Raw genomic sequence first — 17890 nt, 5'->3', positions numbered from 1 at the left:
AGATAGATAAGGTTTGAAGATAGATAGATAGATAGATAGATAGAAAAGGTTTGAAGATAGATAGATAGATAGATAGATAGATAGATAGATAAGGTTTGTAGATAGATAGATAGATAGATAGATAGATAGATAGATAGATAGATAGATAGATAGATAAGGTTTGTAGATAGATAGATAGATAGATAGATAGATAGATAGATAGATAGATAGATAGATAGATAGATAGATAAGGTTTGTAGATAGATAGATAGATAAGGTTTGTAGATAGATAGATAGATAGATAGATAGATAGATAGAAAAGGTTTGAAGATAGATAGATAGATAGATAGATAGATAGATAGAAAAGGTTTGAAGATAGATAGATAGATAGATAGATAGATAGATAAGTTATTAGTTAGACAGAAATAGCTTAAAGCTTAATTGAGTATCAATGGCTTCTAGCAGTTTACATTAAACATAGTTCAAACAGACATGGACTTTTGGTCAATGAAAGTCTATGGGATTTTTATGATTTTTAATATTAATTTTTAAGAAAACCATAACTCAAACCAGTCTGAAAAGATATAGCACACCAAGTCAGAACAGTATGAAGGTCTGACCCGAGTTTGGAGTATGTAGCTTGAACGGTCTAGGAGGAGTTAGAGTTGAAAATTTTTGGGTCAGAAGAAGAAGAAGAAGAAGAAGAAGAAGAAGAAGAAGAAGAAGAAGAAGAAGAAGTTTAAATAGGATTTCAGTAAGTTGGCTTTCTCAAGCCAACTTAATAACTATGACAACATATCATTATTATATATTTTTTTTATAGAGTAGATAAGGATAGATAAATAAAACAAACAGTCAAGTAATAATAAACATAAAGAAAAACATCTCGTTACTTGTCTAAAGAAGAAAATATTGAATGTCTAAATAACCACAACGTGAAACAAGGCAAAAACACCACATGATAGTAAACGTTTATCTCAATAACCGCTGTTAAGCTGATAAAAAAATTACACTACATCTCCGTTAATGTAATTCTACATTTAAATAAAAGGTAAACCTATGCGGGAGAAAATAGCAACAAATGTTTTAGCTCGTTACTGATGTTAATGTACGTCTCAGTCAAAACCCGACACGGAAACCAGGGACACAAGTCGGCAGCACAACTTTCGAGCAAAATGAGAAAATGCTTTTTTGCAGAATCTGTTAGTTGAGATCACGAAGAAGCCTCTCCATATTTGAGATAGCAGTATTGGTATATTTAAAAGCGAACATTTTAAGGTTGAAATCGGCGTGTTTTTCTGAGCTTCTAGCACGCAGTAGGGGCTTGTCATTGTCGGTGTGTATTTCCATACTGGATAAGCCGGCTTTTGTTTCTTTTGTTATTGACCCCGCCCTCCAAGGGAACAGCGTGGCTACTTATGCAGCGCTCTGGCCGGCTTTATCTGATATCAAAATTCAATGAAGGTGGACGCCGCAAAGATTGTCGCAGACGAGCTGAACCGTGGCCGTTACACAAATGTTTTGAAGTACTTCTTCGACAAGCCGGATGCTTATGAACAAGCGTTCACTGATTCTGAAGATGATCTGAGCGACGATGAAAGCGGCATGATAAGACTGAATAATATCCCTAATCTACAACTTAGCGAAGATGAAGACGAGGAAGAATGTATCGGACTGGCGTCAGACGAGTTGGACCGTAAGATATCAGAGGCTATATCGATAGTAACATTTGATGTGGATATAGACAGTGAAATGGGGAAAATCCGTAACTTTGACTGTAAATGCTACACGAGGAGAAAAGAGAACTCTCTGCATGGGAGACAGTCCTGTAGTCAGAAGCTTTCTCCAGACATTATGTACAACATACGGCTGGATTCTTTAGCTGCGTAAAAAGAGTGGCAGGACATGCGAATTATTGGACATTTAGAGGCAAACAGACGCACAGTGCAAACTTCGGAGATGGTTACATCCACAAAGAAGACCCCGACAAAGAGAAAGTGTGCTCGAACGACTTATTTCATCGGAGGCAATGAGATCTGCAAGAATACTTTTCTGTTTCTTATGGGGTGAGTTTCCATAAACATCAAAGTTTGTCGTTTTGTGTTCATTCTAAGAACACGTACACGTTATCTCATGTTTAGTCCATGTTTAGACCTAAAAGGACTGTCGTTTTAATTGTAATCGTTAGCATCATATCACTTGGCAAAAAACCCCCATTACTATAATGAGCTTTTAGATGGTAATGTGAGCATCTGCTATTAATTTGAATAATGCTTCAATTGCTTGAATTGACTGGTGTTAATGACTTAGCCCACGTAAACCTGCCTGTTAGCATTCTTGAATTGAATGTGATGCTAATTATTTAGCCAGTGGTGGAGGAAGTACTACTTAATATTCTTACCAAGGATTTACAAACGTAATAGTAAATGTATCCGATTAAATTCCTACTTAAGTAAAAGTATAAAGTATCAGTAGCCGTAAAATGTGCATTATAAGTCAAAGTAAAAGTATTTATGAAGAGTTTAATGTACATGATTTTTTTAAATCATTTGACTCAAACCAGGTCTAACCACTAACTGAGGTCTAAACCAGGACTAAACCAGGAAGTAAAGATACAGACTCTAAAATGTAGTGAAGTAAAAGTAAAAAGTATTAATCATAAAATTTACTTCAGTAAAGTAAAAGTACCTATAATTTGTACAATACATTCTGATATAGGAGACAAGATGCCTGTTAGCAAGACCATGATGTTAAACTTTTCTTTTTTCTTTTCTTTTTTTAGCATTGGCAGAGACACCCTGGCTGATATAGTGAAACACTATGAGGAGAATGGGGCAAGACCACGTTTGAGGAAGAAGCACTCACTGCCACGTCCACCAGCCAGGTTTATCCACCCTGATGATATCAACAGAGTTGTGGACTTCATTAAAAAACTATGCAGAAGACAATGCCATCATGCTGCCTGGCCGACAGCCTGGGCATAAGGATTGGCATGTGAAGTTGCTGCCAACTCATGTGTCCAAGGCCTCAGTGTGGCGTCTCTACATGAAGTCTGCTAAGGAGCTTGGTATGTGTAAACATTGATTTAGAATTGAGTGCTTATAATGTGAAATAATGCGAAGCACTATTAGCAATTACAATACAATTAACCATAAGCAATATCTGTTTTTCAGGTGAGCGTGCAGTTTGTAAAACCAGTTTCAAAGCACTGTGGAACCGACTTCTCCCACACATCAAAAGTTGCCGGCCGCGCACAGATCTCTGCTGGCAGTGCCAAAGCAATAACGAGCAGCTGATACGAGGTGCAAACCTCCCAGATGATAGAAAGTCTGAAGCAGTAAAGAAGCAACAAGATCATCTTTCCCTTGTGCAGAAAGAGAGGGCTGTGTACAACGACATGACTGCTGCCTGCAGAAAGATTTGCTCTGGCTCTAACCTGTCTTTTGGACCGTCCCTACCAGAAAGCAAGAAGATTAGGATGCATTACAGTTTTGATTTTGCTCAGCAGGTAATATTTCACACACATTTACTTCACTTTACATTATTAATGTCCCTTAAAGGGCGATTTGGTGCATGAGAATAAGCAGCCTGATAATAGCGCAAATGCAAAATAGCATCAATATAGTAATTTATATCTTTATTGGATAGTTATGAATAGACACAAATTTCATTCTAATCCAAGTTCCCTCTCTCCCTCTGTCTCCTACAGTTACACTTTCCCTCAAACCCTCTCCAGCCAGGACCAATGTACTTCCTGACCCCACGGAAATGTGGCCTATTTGGTGTTTCCTGTGAAGGGCTGCAGAAACAGGTGAATTACCTGATTGATGAAGGCATGTCATCTACTAAGGGAAGCAATGAAGTCATCAGCTACATGCATCATTTCTTCTGCAACTTTGGAGTTGGAGAAACAGAGGTGGATCTTCATTGTGACAACTGCAGTGGGCAGAACAAGAACAACTTCATGCTCTGGTACCTTGCCTGGCGGGTTGGACACAAGCTTCATGATAAAATTGAAATCCACTTCCTTATTGTTGGCCACACCAAGTTTTCCCCTGACTGTGGCTTTGGACTCCTCAAGCAAGCCTACATGAAGACAAGAGTCAACACTTTGGCAGACATCGCTGAGGTACTTTAACTTTACTTTGCTTTAATGACTTCAGTGCTGTTTTCTGTTCTGCTTCAATAAAACGTTTTCTGAAGATCTTTTTTTTTTTCTTCCTCTTCTTTTTTTGTCATCAGGTTGTGGAAAACAGCTCTCCTGTGAGTCACCTCAATATCCCACAGCTTGTTGGAACGGCAGAGGGCAAAGTTTTAGTCCAGACCTTCGACTGGCAGCAGCATCTGACTCGCCATTTCCGTAGACTCCCACAGATCAAGAGTTAACAGCACTTCAGGTACTTATTGAAACTTTCACATTGTGTACATACAATATAACATAGCAACAACATACACATGACAGTTTTTTTTATGAAAAAATACTTTGCCATGTTTAAAATGTCTTATGTGCTTATTCTGTCACAGCTTTGATGCCAAGAGACCAGGTGTGGTGCTTGCAAAAGCTCACTGTGATGCACAACCTGTCGAATATCAGCTACTGCGCAACGGAGCAGATCTGCCCCCTATCGACGGTCTTCCTGTCCTGGCCCCACCTGGACTGAACATTGACAGGCAGACCTATCTGTATGAAAAAATCAGGCCATTCTGTGCTGACGAGGCAAGAGACATCACATGCCCAGCGCCAAGGGTCACAATACAGAAGAGTCCACTGAAGAGGATGCGAATGTGATATCATTTGGACTGTGTCACAAAGACCTTTGTCTTATGCTGCTATTACCAAGTAAAAGTGGTCAGGAGGGCCAGCTCTGTTTTGATTGATTGATATATTTTTTTCTTTTTATTATACATTTTTCTTTTTATTTGTGTACTTTAAGAAAATAGCTTAACTAAAACTACATTTGGTGCCTTCTGCACTGTTTTGCACTTTTTACTGTCTATGGCATGGCACTAAGAGAGATATTTCAAGCCTGCGAGCAAAAAGCGAGAATACAGCGAAGAAATCCCGAAGCTACTGAGTGCTGCTTTAAAACATGCCATCTTTTCCTGTAAATGCAATGTTACCACATTATTGGCTGTCTCTTCGAGTTGTTTTGAGCATGATTGGTTATTCAGACTGTCATCCAGGAATCTGGCCAATGACAGCTATGCGCGCCTTTTACTGGCCAAGTTTGAATATTCGTCTGTTGGAGTGAGTGTGTGTGTGTGTGTGTGTGTGTGTGTGTGTGTGTGTGTGTGTGTGCTGCTGCTCGGGATCTTCAGTACTAGCCTCCTTCGGTTATGTGGCTTTTACATTGTTTAAAACATGGATTATTTTGCATCGTACTGTTAAATTTTTATTTAGTTGCGGGATGTAAATGGACTACGAATTTTAACAACATAGCCTACGTAACGGACATATTGCAATCTGCGGAAGGTAAATAACTTTATTTTATTTAATAATAAATTCTGCTACATCAAAATATAGTGTGTTAAATTGAGAATCTAATGTTAAATGCGATTAGAGCAATATTGATATGTCAAGGCTAAGCATGTGTAAATATTGTCAGCTAACTTAGTTTTTGATAAAAAAATAAATAAAACTCAGCATAGGAGCTTTACAATGAGTGAACTGAGAACATTGTGTCTTTACAGAGAGGAACTCCAACCACACTATGCAAACTAGGCTTTTGAATATTGTTGACCGCAGGATATCAGCCTACCGATCCGTCAAAATGAGAGTCATCATAATATGTTTTTGAGCTGGTGAGTAAAATTTTGCAAGCTTTTGCAAATGTCTCTTTTAGTAATTAAATACAAATAGCTAATAATATTGCGGTATGTGTGTGTTTCCCTCATTATCCAGGAATTTTTGGAATAAATATTATCCAGCCACACGATCTTTAGTTGCGGTGAGTAACGGTTAGCCTATTGTCATAGTAAAATACACGTGAAATAGAGGCAGAACATGTAAACTCTGCTCAAAGGCACACTGGTCCAAACCCTCCAGACAATATTTTACCTGTCTTCTTGATATGAGTTTACGGGCCTAGCTGACCCAAACATAAATGTCCTTTCAAAATGAAATTATTTTCAAACCTGTATGAATTACTTCTGTGAAACACAAGAATGTTGTCAATAAAACAACACTGGAACCCATAACATTGGAACCCATTTTATGGAAAAAAACAAAACAGTGAAGGCATTTCTCAAGATATCTTGATTAAGGTTATACAAAATAAATGCATACAGTTTTGGAACAACATGGAGTAAATAACGAGAGAACTCTATTTTTTGGATGAGCTGTTCTTTTTAGGACGTGTTCCCAGGGTCCTTTGCTAAATTAACCATGGTTTTTATTATAGTAAAGTGTAGAAACCATGTTTTTATGGTGGATTGATTACAATCATTTATTACCATTTACAGTGCTATGCATAAATTTAGACACCCATGCTAAAGTTGACTAAAAAGGAATAAAAAATCATCTTTTGCTAATTGAACTTAATGCTTTAATTAAAAAAATTAGGAAAAATCCAACCTTTAAGGACACCAATTTTCTCTGTGAATGAATAATGTATCGTAAATAAATGTTACAAGTCTGGAAAAAAAAATACAAGTCTGGACACCCCTATGTTAAATTCCCATAGAGGCAGGCAGATTTTTATTTTTAAAGGCCAGTTACTTCATGGATCCAGGATACTATGCATCCTGATAAAGTTTCCTTGGCCTTTGGAATCAAAATAACCCTACATCATCACATAGCCTTCACCATATCTAGAGATTGGCGTGGTTTTACTTCAGTTAGCCTAATAGCTGGTTTGATTTGCATTGAGAGATGATCTTAAAGTACTCCATGCCAGTCTCTAGGTATGGTGAAGGCTATGTGATGATGTGGGGCTTTTTTAATTCCAAAGGCCAAGGAAACTTTATCAGGATGCATAGTATCCTGGATCCATGAAGTAACTGGCCTTTAAAAAGACTTATGCATCCTGTATTTTAAGGAAGAACATTTATTTATTTACGATACATTATTCATTCACAAAGAAAATTGGTGTCCTTAAAGGTTGGAGTTTTCATAATTTTTTTTAATTAAGGCATTAAGTTCAATTTCCAAAAGATGATTTTTTATTCCTCTTTTTAGTCAACTTTAGCATGGGTGTCTAAACTTATGCATGGCACTGTAGTTAGTGTAGCGAAACCATGGTTAATGATAGTAAGGGTTCTCCAGATTTATATAACACTTAAGGAACACATTAAAAAATGGTCCTATGTCACCCAGATCAATAGTCCGTTAACACACATTAACACACTTTTTAAATTTTCTTAAGATCAAGCATTGGAACAATGTTTACAGAGCAGAACAGGCACCAACAGAGAAACAAGTCCATCACTAGTAAGTATCCACTGCAGTTTATAAAACCGTAGTCAATTTTAAAGGCACAATGCAATCCAAAATAAAAAAAGATCTCTTTTTTTCTCCCTCGTGCCATCCCAGATGTATATCTGACTTTCTTTCCACAGAGATTTTTTGAAAAATGATCTATTATTGTAAGCCAATATAATGCAAGTGCATGCTCCAGAAACTATATACAGCCTACAAACAGCCTGATGTGTTGTTAATAAAGGCCTTCTGAAGTGAAGCGATGCATTTGTGTAAGAAAGAAATATATACATATTAAAAAATTTAGCGAGTAAAATAACTAGCTTCCGACAGACGGCCGTACGCATCGATTTACAGCGAAAGAGTGAGAAACTGACCTGACGCACAACGTATTGAAGAACGCGGAAGCGCAGAGGATGGAGAAAAACTAAACACCAGGCATGAATTAGAAGTCTAAAACGAGAATTTTTAAAGAGAAATGTGGGAGGAGCTTGAATTTATTGCCTAGCCCTGTTTGTTTGAACCGCGAGAGCCGTCAAAGCTTACAATACTCCTACGCCGTACATCGACAAGAGTTACTCTTTGGGCGTAATTTGACTTGCATATGGCTGTCTGCCGGAAGCTAGTTATTTAAGTCAATAAAATTATAAATATGGACATGTTTCTTACACGAACGCATCACTTCGCTTCACCTTTCGCCTTTATTAACCTCCCAGAGCCTTGTGGAGTACTTTTATCATGGATGGATGCATTTTTATGGACTTATCAAAAAAATCCCACAAGGAGCTACAGAATAAGAAATCTTTGAAGTCCACTTTTTTACTGTCTGTTTCCATCAGTGAAATTACAGTTGTTGTTTTTTTTTTCAGAATTGTGAGGCAGGAACACACAATTGCAAGAAAATATCAGAATTGTGAGCTGACTTTTTTACTCCCCTCAGAATTCACCCTTCGAGGGAGTTTGATTGACAGGTATTTATTTTTTACATTTCTATTTTACAAAAAATTCTTTTTTTACAAAAATTACACAAATTAAACGTTGAGACTTTGTTTCATATCAAAAGTAACCTGCTCTGTCTTGTCTCGGCGTTTAGACCGTTTTTTTCTTTGATCCGCAATGTAAGAGCACCATGACTTGTTGGACATAGCAACAGTAACTAAAGGGGGCGGGTCTTTGCAAATTGCATTAACCATGGCTGCCTGTTAATTATCACTGGACTACTTCGCTCTCGCATCTCCCAAAAGTTTTTTTTTTTTTTTTTTGATTCCATTTTAATGGTTTAATTAAATTGCTATAACCAATTATTTAAAATGTAATGATTTAAGCAAAACTTTCTTCAAAGGTTAAACCAAACTTTTATTTTGACGGATTGCCGTGTAGACCTTTGAGTCTCTCTGTGTTTTATGATATGATGATAGTTTTTCTCAAATTAAGCTAAAATGCTGCTGAAGTGACTCTCAGAGCGGCTGTATTGATGAAGTGCATTAATGTCCTCATATAGGCTGAAAACATCGCGAGTGTCATGCGTGCCTCAGTGTGTGTGGTAAATGAAACAGCGCGTCTGTGCCATTCATTCACAGAGACACACAGAACATGCACGATTCCTATTTAAATGGTCTTTATGCGGTTTAATATTGACAGACACTGGTCTATATCGCGCTTTTATTGACCTACCGAAGTTTACTGACCTACTTTTCATCTAAAGGTGTAACTAAGTAACCACCGGAAGTGCGAGTACACTGCTTGGCGATTTTGAACGTTACGAAACCAGGAAATGAGATAAGGGCCTATTGGACTTGATAACTTGCAATTGTAACTTTATATCTCACAATTCTGAGAAAAGATAGCAAAAAAAAAAAAAAGCCAGAATTGCTTTTTTTTCTCAGATTTTCTAATTTATCCTGTGATTCTGACTTTCAATCAGCCAATTGCGAGTTAACCCTCTGAGGTCGAGAAACGCGCCGACGCGTTTTGCTGGATTTTTTTCACATAGCAGCAACATAAACTTAAATTACTCCGTCATTTATGGTTATACAGAAAAAAGAAATATAAAAAAATTATCTGTGATATTTCTACTTTTGTATGTGTCCACTTACAATCAAATCAAAACATTGTGCTTTTGTAAAATAAAGAAAATAAACAGGGTGTGCGTTCTGCCTCTCCGTCGCGGTGAACTTTTTTTTCTTGAGCACGTCTATAAACTGAAACAAAACTCAGCGAATACTTCTCACACATTTATGAGCCATATACCTTTATACACATTTAAGTGTGTACTTTTAAATGATCGGATTCAAACTGAAAACAAATATTCTCTGTTTAAGTAATTTGTATAAAACCAACAGGATGTCCAGTATCTCAAACGCTTGCTAATTACTTTTTAATTTGACACGCCCACTCGCGCAAAAGTGATTCACACGCAAATCTCCACATGGGACGCGAACGCCCTCGTTACCTCAAACACAAAACACCAAAACACTTCACAAGTCTCTGCTTTTCGTCGAGTTTGGAAGACACGTCTGAGCTTACATTGGATTTACCTCAGAAGAAGAAGAACGCGATTTGAAGACAAGAAAGATGTAAGGTAAGAAATTCTTACTTATTAGTTTATGGTATTGTTGCATAAACTTCACATTGCAGTTGAACTGTTGCTAGATACTGTATATGGTGAATATTATACTATTTAGACCCGTGTTTCCTGATAAATACTGTTTGTGGATATCTGCTCAAACATAGATATGTATAACCATAATGTTTCATATTTTGGAGCGCGATGGCGTTTGAATGTATCATATTTTGGAGCGCGCTGTGAGTTTGAGTATCATATTTTGGAGCGCGCTGTGGGTTTGAGTATCATATTTTGGAGCGCGATGGCGTTTGAATGTATCATATTTTGGAGCGCGCTGTGGGTTTTAATGTATCATATTTTGGAGCGCGCTGTGGGTTTTAATGTATCATATTTTGGAGCGCGATTGCGTTTGAAAGGAAAAATGCACCAAACATTAGGCTTTATGTTTTTACTATTATCTCATTTCATATCATCATAACGAATGGAAACATTTGAAGTAACATATGATAATCAATATATTTTTCTCTAGCGTAGTTGTTCTTGAAATCTTTTGGAAGATTTAATTTATTGTTATTATTATTTTATGCAGCACTGCGTAGCCTATGCCTACAAGGCACAACAAACCTGGTGTTCATTATATATTGTTGGAAACGCGTGTGTGTGTGTGTATTCTGTGAATTTTAAAAAGAAATTTTAACCAGAAAAATCTAAAATCTATTCCCAAAATCGTGCAGCCCTATAGTTTCTCTTGATATCATTATGTTCACAGTTTTTTCTTTTTTTTCTTTCTTTCAGGGACCAGATGCAACGGAGTCCTGCTGACTTCAACATTCACATGAGTCTCTGTACATGAACATGGTAAAGTGAAAATCAAACACCTTGGAAATTCACCTTGGTGAAAGTTCTGATGTCATTGTTCCGGGGGCGCGGCCTGCTGCTGACCCTGTGCTCACCGTTCGTTTGTTTGTTGGTTTGTGAGAAGTTTTTATTGTGATTAGTTTTTATTTGCTAAAATAGCATTTTAAATAGTCTCTTAAAATAGCAATTCGCTATGGATATTTTCGTTATGAAAATCGCCTTACTATGGATACTACTTTGTTTATTGGCATTTGGAATCGGGGATTGTGTACCAGGCCGTCAAGACTACCTCACCTACACTTGTGAGCACCTGCTCTCTTTACGAGAAACTGGTGTAGCCCCACCAACTCTTCCTGCCGACTTCATGGAAATTCGACGGCCTGCTGAATGGCCAGAGAGGAGGAAGAAAGCAAAGAAAAAGCGAGGCTCAAGGGGAGGTGTAAGGCACCGACTTTGGAGACGCAGTAATAGATTCCCTTTGCCTGTCATTACCCTGACCAACGTTCGATCGGTAAGCAACAAACTTGATGAACTGGCGTTGAGAGCAGAACATGATTGACCGAATGACGCGGTAGCGGGGGAAAAAATAACGGAGAGCTACAATGATGCACTCGCCCGCTCTGCGGATCAGCCTGTCTTTGTCCTCGGAGATTTTAATTAATGTAATTTGTCTACGCATCTGCCCACTGTCTCACAATATGTTGACTGTCCTACACGGCTCAATCGGACCCTTGACCGTTGCTATGGGAATGTCCCTGAGGCATATAAAGCATTGTGCAGACCACCCTTAGGGAAATCCGATCACAATGTAATCCATCTTTTGCCGAAATATAAAGCTTTGCTTAAAAGGACAAAACCAGTTGTCAAGCAAATACAGACGTGGTCTGAAACAAATAGAGATCAACTAAGGGACTGTTTTGATAATACAAACTGGGACACCTTCTTTGAATCCTGCCAGGATGGGAATGAACTTACGGACACTTTAACATCATACATTAAGTTCTGTGAGGACTGTGTGTCTGAAACAAAGACTATTAGAATATTCCCAAATAATAAACCCTGGGTTTCTAAAAAATTAAAAATCTGCCTTAATGAAAGAAAGATAGCCTTTTGTTCAGGCAACTTGGAATTAGAACAGGAAAAAAGGAAACAATTAAAGGGGGATATCCTCAAGGCAAAAATTGAATATAAAAACACAATAGAGAGTAAATTTTTCAGTGGGAATATAAAACACGCTTGGGAGGGCTTGAATATTTTAATGGGAAAAAGTTGCATTAAAAGCAATAGTCCTGCAGTTTGCAGTCTTAGTTTGGCAGACGAAATGAACACGTTCTTCTGCAGGTTTGACACTGTGGATGATGAGGATGAGTGTGATGACATCTGTAAAAATCTTCCCATAGGTTCATCAATAATTATCACAGAAGAAGCTGTTGCCAAAAGCCTCACCAAATTAAAATCGAATAAGGCCACTGGACCAGATGGCTTGAAAGCCCGCTTACTTAAAGACTGTGCCTTACAATTAAAAGGTGTTTTCTCAAGGCTTTTTAATTTTCTTTTAGCTGCAGGTGTACCCACGTCCTGGAAATTCTCCTTAATAAGGCCTATACCTAAGAAGCCTGGTGCAAGTAAGCCTGAAGACTTTCGACCCATAGCCATTACCTCTATATTGTGCAAAACAATGGAGAGAGTTCTAGTAGATCTCCTGACCTCTCAAGTAAGTGGCGTGCTAGATCCGCTTCAGTTCGCGTATAGAAGTGACAGAGGGACTGATGATGCTGTGCTGATCCTCTTAGATTCTATTTCAAAACAACTTGCACTTTCTAAAGGCCTTGCTAGAGTTTTATTCATAGATTTTAGTGCAGCATTTAATTCTATGAAGTTACACATTCTCCTGCAAAAACTAGCTAATATTAATATAGATAGAGGCTTGATTGTATGGATCTGTAACGGTCACAAGCTGGAGTGCCCATGAGAGCCGCCAGAGGGCACTCCACACCAGACTATCTTGTTCACTCAGACTACATTTCCCATAACTCACTGCCCGGACTCATCATCACTGATTGTATTCACCTGTATCTCATTCACCTGTATCTCATCACCTTGTTAGTTTCAGCCTATTTATTCCTTGTTCATTCATTCAATCATTGCGAAGTTTTGTTTAGTGTCACACTGCAACTCTGAGCGTTTTCCTGGTTTTCCTGGTTTTCTTGTTTATTGGTTTTCGGATTTCTTGCCTGTTCCTTGGATTACTCTCTTGCCTCTGACCCCTGCCTGTCTTGTTTTGTTTGTTTGGACTGTCTACCTGTGTTTTGACCCTTTGCCTGTTTATTGGATTACGTGTCTGGATTGCCCCTTAATAAAGCTGCATTTGGATCTCAACCTTAGTGTCTCGGAGCGGTTCGTGACAGGATCAGAGACTTTCTCTCCTGTCGCACTCAGAGGGTATGTGTAAATGACTTTTTGTCAGGAGTGCGTACCATTAGCACAGGTTGCCCTCAAGGCAGTGTTCTTTCCCCTATGCTTTTTTCATTATTTACAAATGATTTCTCCATAAACAATAGCACTTTTAAATTAATAAAATATGCAGACGATATGGCCTTAGTAGGCCTTCTACAAAAAACTAATCCCTTTGATGAAGCCTATTATTTAGCACATATTAAGGCCCTTGAATTATGGTGCAAAGACAGCCAGCTAGAAATTAATGTGGCGAAGACAAATGAGCTAATTTTCTGTAAAAAACAAGACATAATAACAGAGCCAGTGTTACTTAATGGTCAAGTAGTTGAAACAGTGGGAACTTTTAAGTATTTTGGTACGGTTCTTGATAATCACCTGAGTTTTATAGAAAATACAGATTTTATTTACAAGAAATGCACACAACGTTTAAGTCTTCTCAGGAAATTGAACTGTTTGGGTGTTAGTTCTAAGATTATTGAGCTTGTGTATATCACACACATTGAAATTGTTTTAACTTTTCATCTTTCTGCATGGTTTGGCCATTTAAACTGTAAGCTTAAGAAAAAGCTTAACAGGATAGTGTTAATGGCTAGTAAGATAGTAGGAAAACCACAAAAACAATTGACTCAAATATATATTGACAGAATGAGTAAAAAAGCAAGAAAGATCACAATAGATAGTACTCACCCCCTCGCTAGTGAGTTTGAACTTTTGAAGTCCGGGAGGCGATTCAGAGTGCCTCTGGCTAAAGGTACTTTTAAAAAATCCTTTATTCCGAATGCCATTAGTATCCTTAATCAAATTAAGTGACAACAACAAGGAGTTAACTTGATGTATTTAAGTATATTTATCTTTAGCATGATTTTTATTTTTTTATTTTTTTTTTATTGTATCATTTATTTTTTAGAAATATTCTCTCTTGTACGAGCTGTTGTTTGTATGTCTATTGTATTTGTCTTTTAGTCTGGTGAGCCAAAGAAAAATGTCCACTTCGGTGGACAATAAAGATTTATTCTATTCTATTCTATTCTAAATTAAAGGTATGTACAATGTTTTTAGGAATGGCACAAAGGTCTCTGTCTTTGGATCATTGTTTTCAATGTTCTCTTTTGTCATTTGTATTTTTGGATTGTGTTGTGCTGTAAATAAATCCAAACAATCTAAAAGCCATTCTTTTTTAAATCTCCTCATTCTTTGTGCAAGGTTGCTCTGAATAACAGGGCCTGATCGCTCCTAATAGGGCAGTTAGGGGAGTGTCTTTGTCTTTCTCAGGTGTTAAAGCCTTACATATTCATGAGATGATCACGCCTTTTCGCATATGGCTTTGTCACACAAAACACGTCTTAGAAATTTTAAATCAATATATTGTCTTATCTGAATGAGCAGTCAGGGTGATTTTCACATAGTTTTGGAGCAAATATTCTAGGCTATGTCATACAATTTTCAAAGGTCTTGTGAAGAAATAATCAGTATGGGTTTCATGGCCTTATTTCAGTGAGAATGTTTTTTTGTATTTTCACAAACCACGCATAAATGTCATTATCTCAAAACTACAAACTTTTACATACATGCTGCTGATATATTATTGTAGCAGAGTTTGTGCTGAATACAGTGTAATCAGACTTTAGCCATGAAAATGTCACTAGTAACAGAAAAAAACACAAATGTCAGAGCATGTCAGAACACCTCCATGGCCCAGAAAACAGCTCAGACCTCGAGTTAATATCTCGCACTTCTGAGGAAAAAAAGTTTGAATTGTGAGTCGCAATTACCTTTTTAAAAAATTGTATTCCATGGCGGAAACAAGCTTTCATATGCACAGACAGTAGCTCACGTTTAACGTGCAGATTGTGCGCACACAGAAACCTACTGGAGCACAGAAAATTATAAATTGTTCTATCGCCAGTGCATTCAAATGCAGTGCTACTTTATCTGTATCTGATTTAAAACAAGCAGAAATCTGTAAGAAATGTAACAATCCATAGACAATACAACTGATGAAAATGAGCTGTTATGTCAGAGCAAAAGCATTGTGGGCAGTGCTGTGACATGCTGCAGCTGTGCTCAAGGAGACCTGAGTTCAAGGTTCACACTTCAAGCCAAGTTTGTAGTTTTTCACATAATTTAGCCTCTAGTTGTGTTATTAACATGTATTTAATGGATTAAGTATATGTTTTAAATTATAGAAACAAAATAGATACTCATAAGGTATCATATTTATACTTTTAAATAAATTAATCTTTACATAATTTCTGATTAATAATTAGGCTGGCTAATTTTGAAAGTTTTCAAAGTCAATATTGCTTGTGATCTTAATATGTAATATGTATTCGTATTCTTTCTGTTTACACTGTTGCATGATCTTCTTTTATAGGCTATGAGGAAAAACCATGCACACAGAGAATGGAGCTCAATTCTGCTAACTGGGAGAGCAGCTGAAAAACTAGAAGAGAAGAACAGTAGAACACCTATTAATGCAGATGACTCTATTATTTTTCTGCAAGAACCAAGACAAGCAAAGACTGATGATGAGCGCTCTGAGCAAACAGCAGTCAAGACGTGTGATTGCACATTGGACTTTACTGAGTTCTTCATGCAATTTTGGGCATCTACTGTACGCATAACTTCTAATAATTTATGTGGATGCCATTAATAAACCTGTTAGATTTTTATGTTTTATTTTTGAGATTAATAAAATTGTATGTTTTAATAATGTTATAGCTAATCATTTTTTTATGTTTAAGAGAACATTTTGGGAACAAAAATAAAACTTCCCACTAAAAACTTTATAAGAATGTAAAGGGATAATGTTCTAAAAATGTTATGATTAAACCTTTATAGAAGGTCATCACAAAACATTTTTAGAGTGATCTTAGAGAATGTTATCCTACCTTTTAGGAGAACATTCTGGGAACTTAACTAAAACTACCCACTAAAAATGTTATAAGAACATTAGGAATAATGTTCCAACAATGTTATCATTAAACATTTTTAGCGCGTTCTTAGATAATGTTATCTATACCTTTAAGAAGAACATTCTGGGAACTTAAATGAAACTACTCAATGAAAATGTTATAAGAACATTAGGGAATAATGTTTTAACAATGTTATCATTAAACATTTTTAGAATGTTTTTATAGAATGTTATCCTACCTTTTAGGAGAACATTATGGGAACTTAAATAAAACTACCCACTAAAAATGTTATAAGAACATTAGGGAATAATGTTTTAACAATGTTATCATTCAACATTTTTAGAATGTTTTTAGAGAATGTTTTCCTACCTTTTAGGAGAACATTCTGGGAACTTAAATAAAACTACCCGCTAAAAATGTTATAAGAACATTAGGGAATAATGTTCCAAAAATGTTATCATTAAACATTTTTAGAATGTTTTTAGAGAATGTTATCCTACCTTTTAGGAAAACATTCTGGGAACTTAAATAAAACTACCCGCTAAAAATGTTATAAGAACATTAGGGAATAATGTTCCTAAAATGTTATCATTAAACATTTTTAGAATGATTTTAGAGAATGTTATCCTACCTTTTACGAGAACATTCTGGGAACTAAAATAAAACTACCCGCTGAAAACATTATTAGAACACTTCAAGATAATGTTCTCAGAACATTTTTAGAACAAAAAAATTCTAGCTGGGATATGCGAAGAGGCGTGATCATCTCATGAATCTGTAAGCCTTCAACACCTGAGAAAGACAAAGACACTCACCTAACTGCCCTATTAGGAGCGATCAGGCCCTGTCATTCAGAGCAACCTTGCACAAAGAATGAGGAGATTTAAAAAAGAATGGCTTTTAGATTGTTTGGATTTATTTACAACACAACACAATCCAAAAATACAAATGACAGAAGAGCACATTGAAAACAATGATCCAAAGACAGAGACCTTTGTGCCATTCCTAAAAACATTGTACATACCTTTCATTTACATTTACATTTATTCATTTAGCTGACGCTTCTATCCAAAGCGACTTACAAATGCTATATATGTCAGAGGTCGCACGCCTCTGGAGCAACTAGGGGTTAAGTGTCTTGCTCAGGGACACATTGGTGTCTCACAGTGGATTCGAACCCGGGTCTCTCACACCAAAGGTATGTGTCTTATCCATTGCGCCACTACCACCCCAAGGTGTTTAATTTTCACTTTACCATGTTCATGTACAGAGACTCATGTGAATTTTGAAGTCAGCAGGACTCCGTTGCATCTGGTCCCTGAAAGAAAAAGAAAAAAAGAAAAAACTGTGAACATACTGATATCAAGAGAAACTATAGGGCTGCACGATTTTGGGAATAGATTTTAGATTTTTCTGGTTAAAATTTATTTTTTAAATTCACAGAATACACACACACACACGTTTCCAACAATATATAATGAACACCAGGTTTGTTGTGCCTTGTAGGCATAGGCTACGCAGTGCTGCATAAAATAATAATAACAATAAATTAAATCTTCCAAAAGATTTCAAGAACAACTACGCTAGAGAAAAATATATTGATTATCATATGTTACTTCAAATGTTTCCATTCGTTATGATGATATGAAATGAGATAATAGTAAAAACATAAAGCCTAATGTTTGGTGCATTTTTCCT

At 36.7% G+C, this 17890-nt stretch overlaps 1 protein-coding gene and 2 long non-coding RNA genes across 4 annotated transcripts; all 3 read left to right on the top strand.

Moving 5' to 3' along the window:
• The first annotated feature begins 1749 nt into the window (after positions 1-1749).
• On the top strand, positions 1750-4719 carry LOC309481209 (uncharacterized protein). 2 transcript variants are annotated; one of them, XM_082146045.1, is made up of 5 exons: positions 1750-2045; positions 2762-3046; positions 3153-3487; positions 3689-4108; positions 4222-4719. In XM_082146045.1, the coding sequence occupies exons 2-5, from the start codon at positions 2878-2880 to the stop codon at positions 4363-4365; spliced, it is 1068 nt and encodes a 355-aa protein (XP_082002171.1). In that variant the 5' UTR covers positions 1750-2045; positions 2762-2877; the 3' UTR covers positions 4366-4719. The 2 variants fall into 2 exon arrangements, with proteins under 2 accessions (XP_082002171.1, XP_082002172.1); XM_082146046.1 differs by lacking the exon at positions 1750-2045 and having other exon boundaries at positions 2544-3046.
• Positions 4720-5369: 650 nt separating this feature from the next.
• LOC309481233 lies at positions 5370-5930 on the top strand. The gene is made up of 3 exons (XR_014199959.1): positions 5370-5452; positions 5671-5781; positions 5882-5930. It is a non-coding gene; the product is annotated as an uncharacterized lncRNA (long non-coding RNA).
• A 1242-nt stretch (positions 5931-7172) lies between these two features.
• LOC309481226 lies at positions 7173-16932 on the top strand. The gene is made up of 3 exons (XR_014199952.1): positions 7173-7408; positions 8266-8367; positions 15652-16932. It is a non-coding gene; the product is annotated as an uncharacterized lncRNA (long non-coding RNA).
• Positions 16933-17890: the final 958 nt, after the last annotated feature.

The sequence above is a fragment of the Leuciscus leuciscus genome, assembly GCF_965113295.1.
Source record: "Leuciscus leuciscus genome assembly, chromosome: 18".
NCBI classification, from domain to species: Eukaryota; Metazoa; Chordata; class Actinopteri; order Cypriniformes; family Leuciscidae; genus Leuciscus; species Leuciscus leuciscus.
The sequence above is the reverse complement of the archived record's forward strand: the minus strand, read 5'-3'. Positions and strand labels throughout refer to the sequence as shown.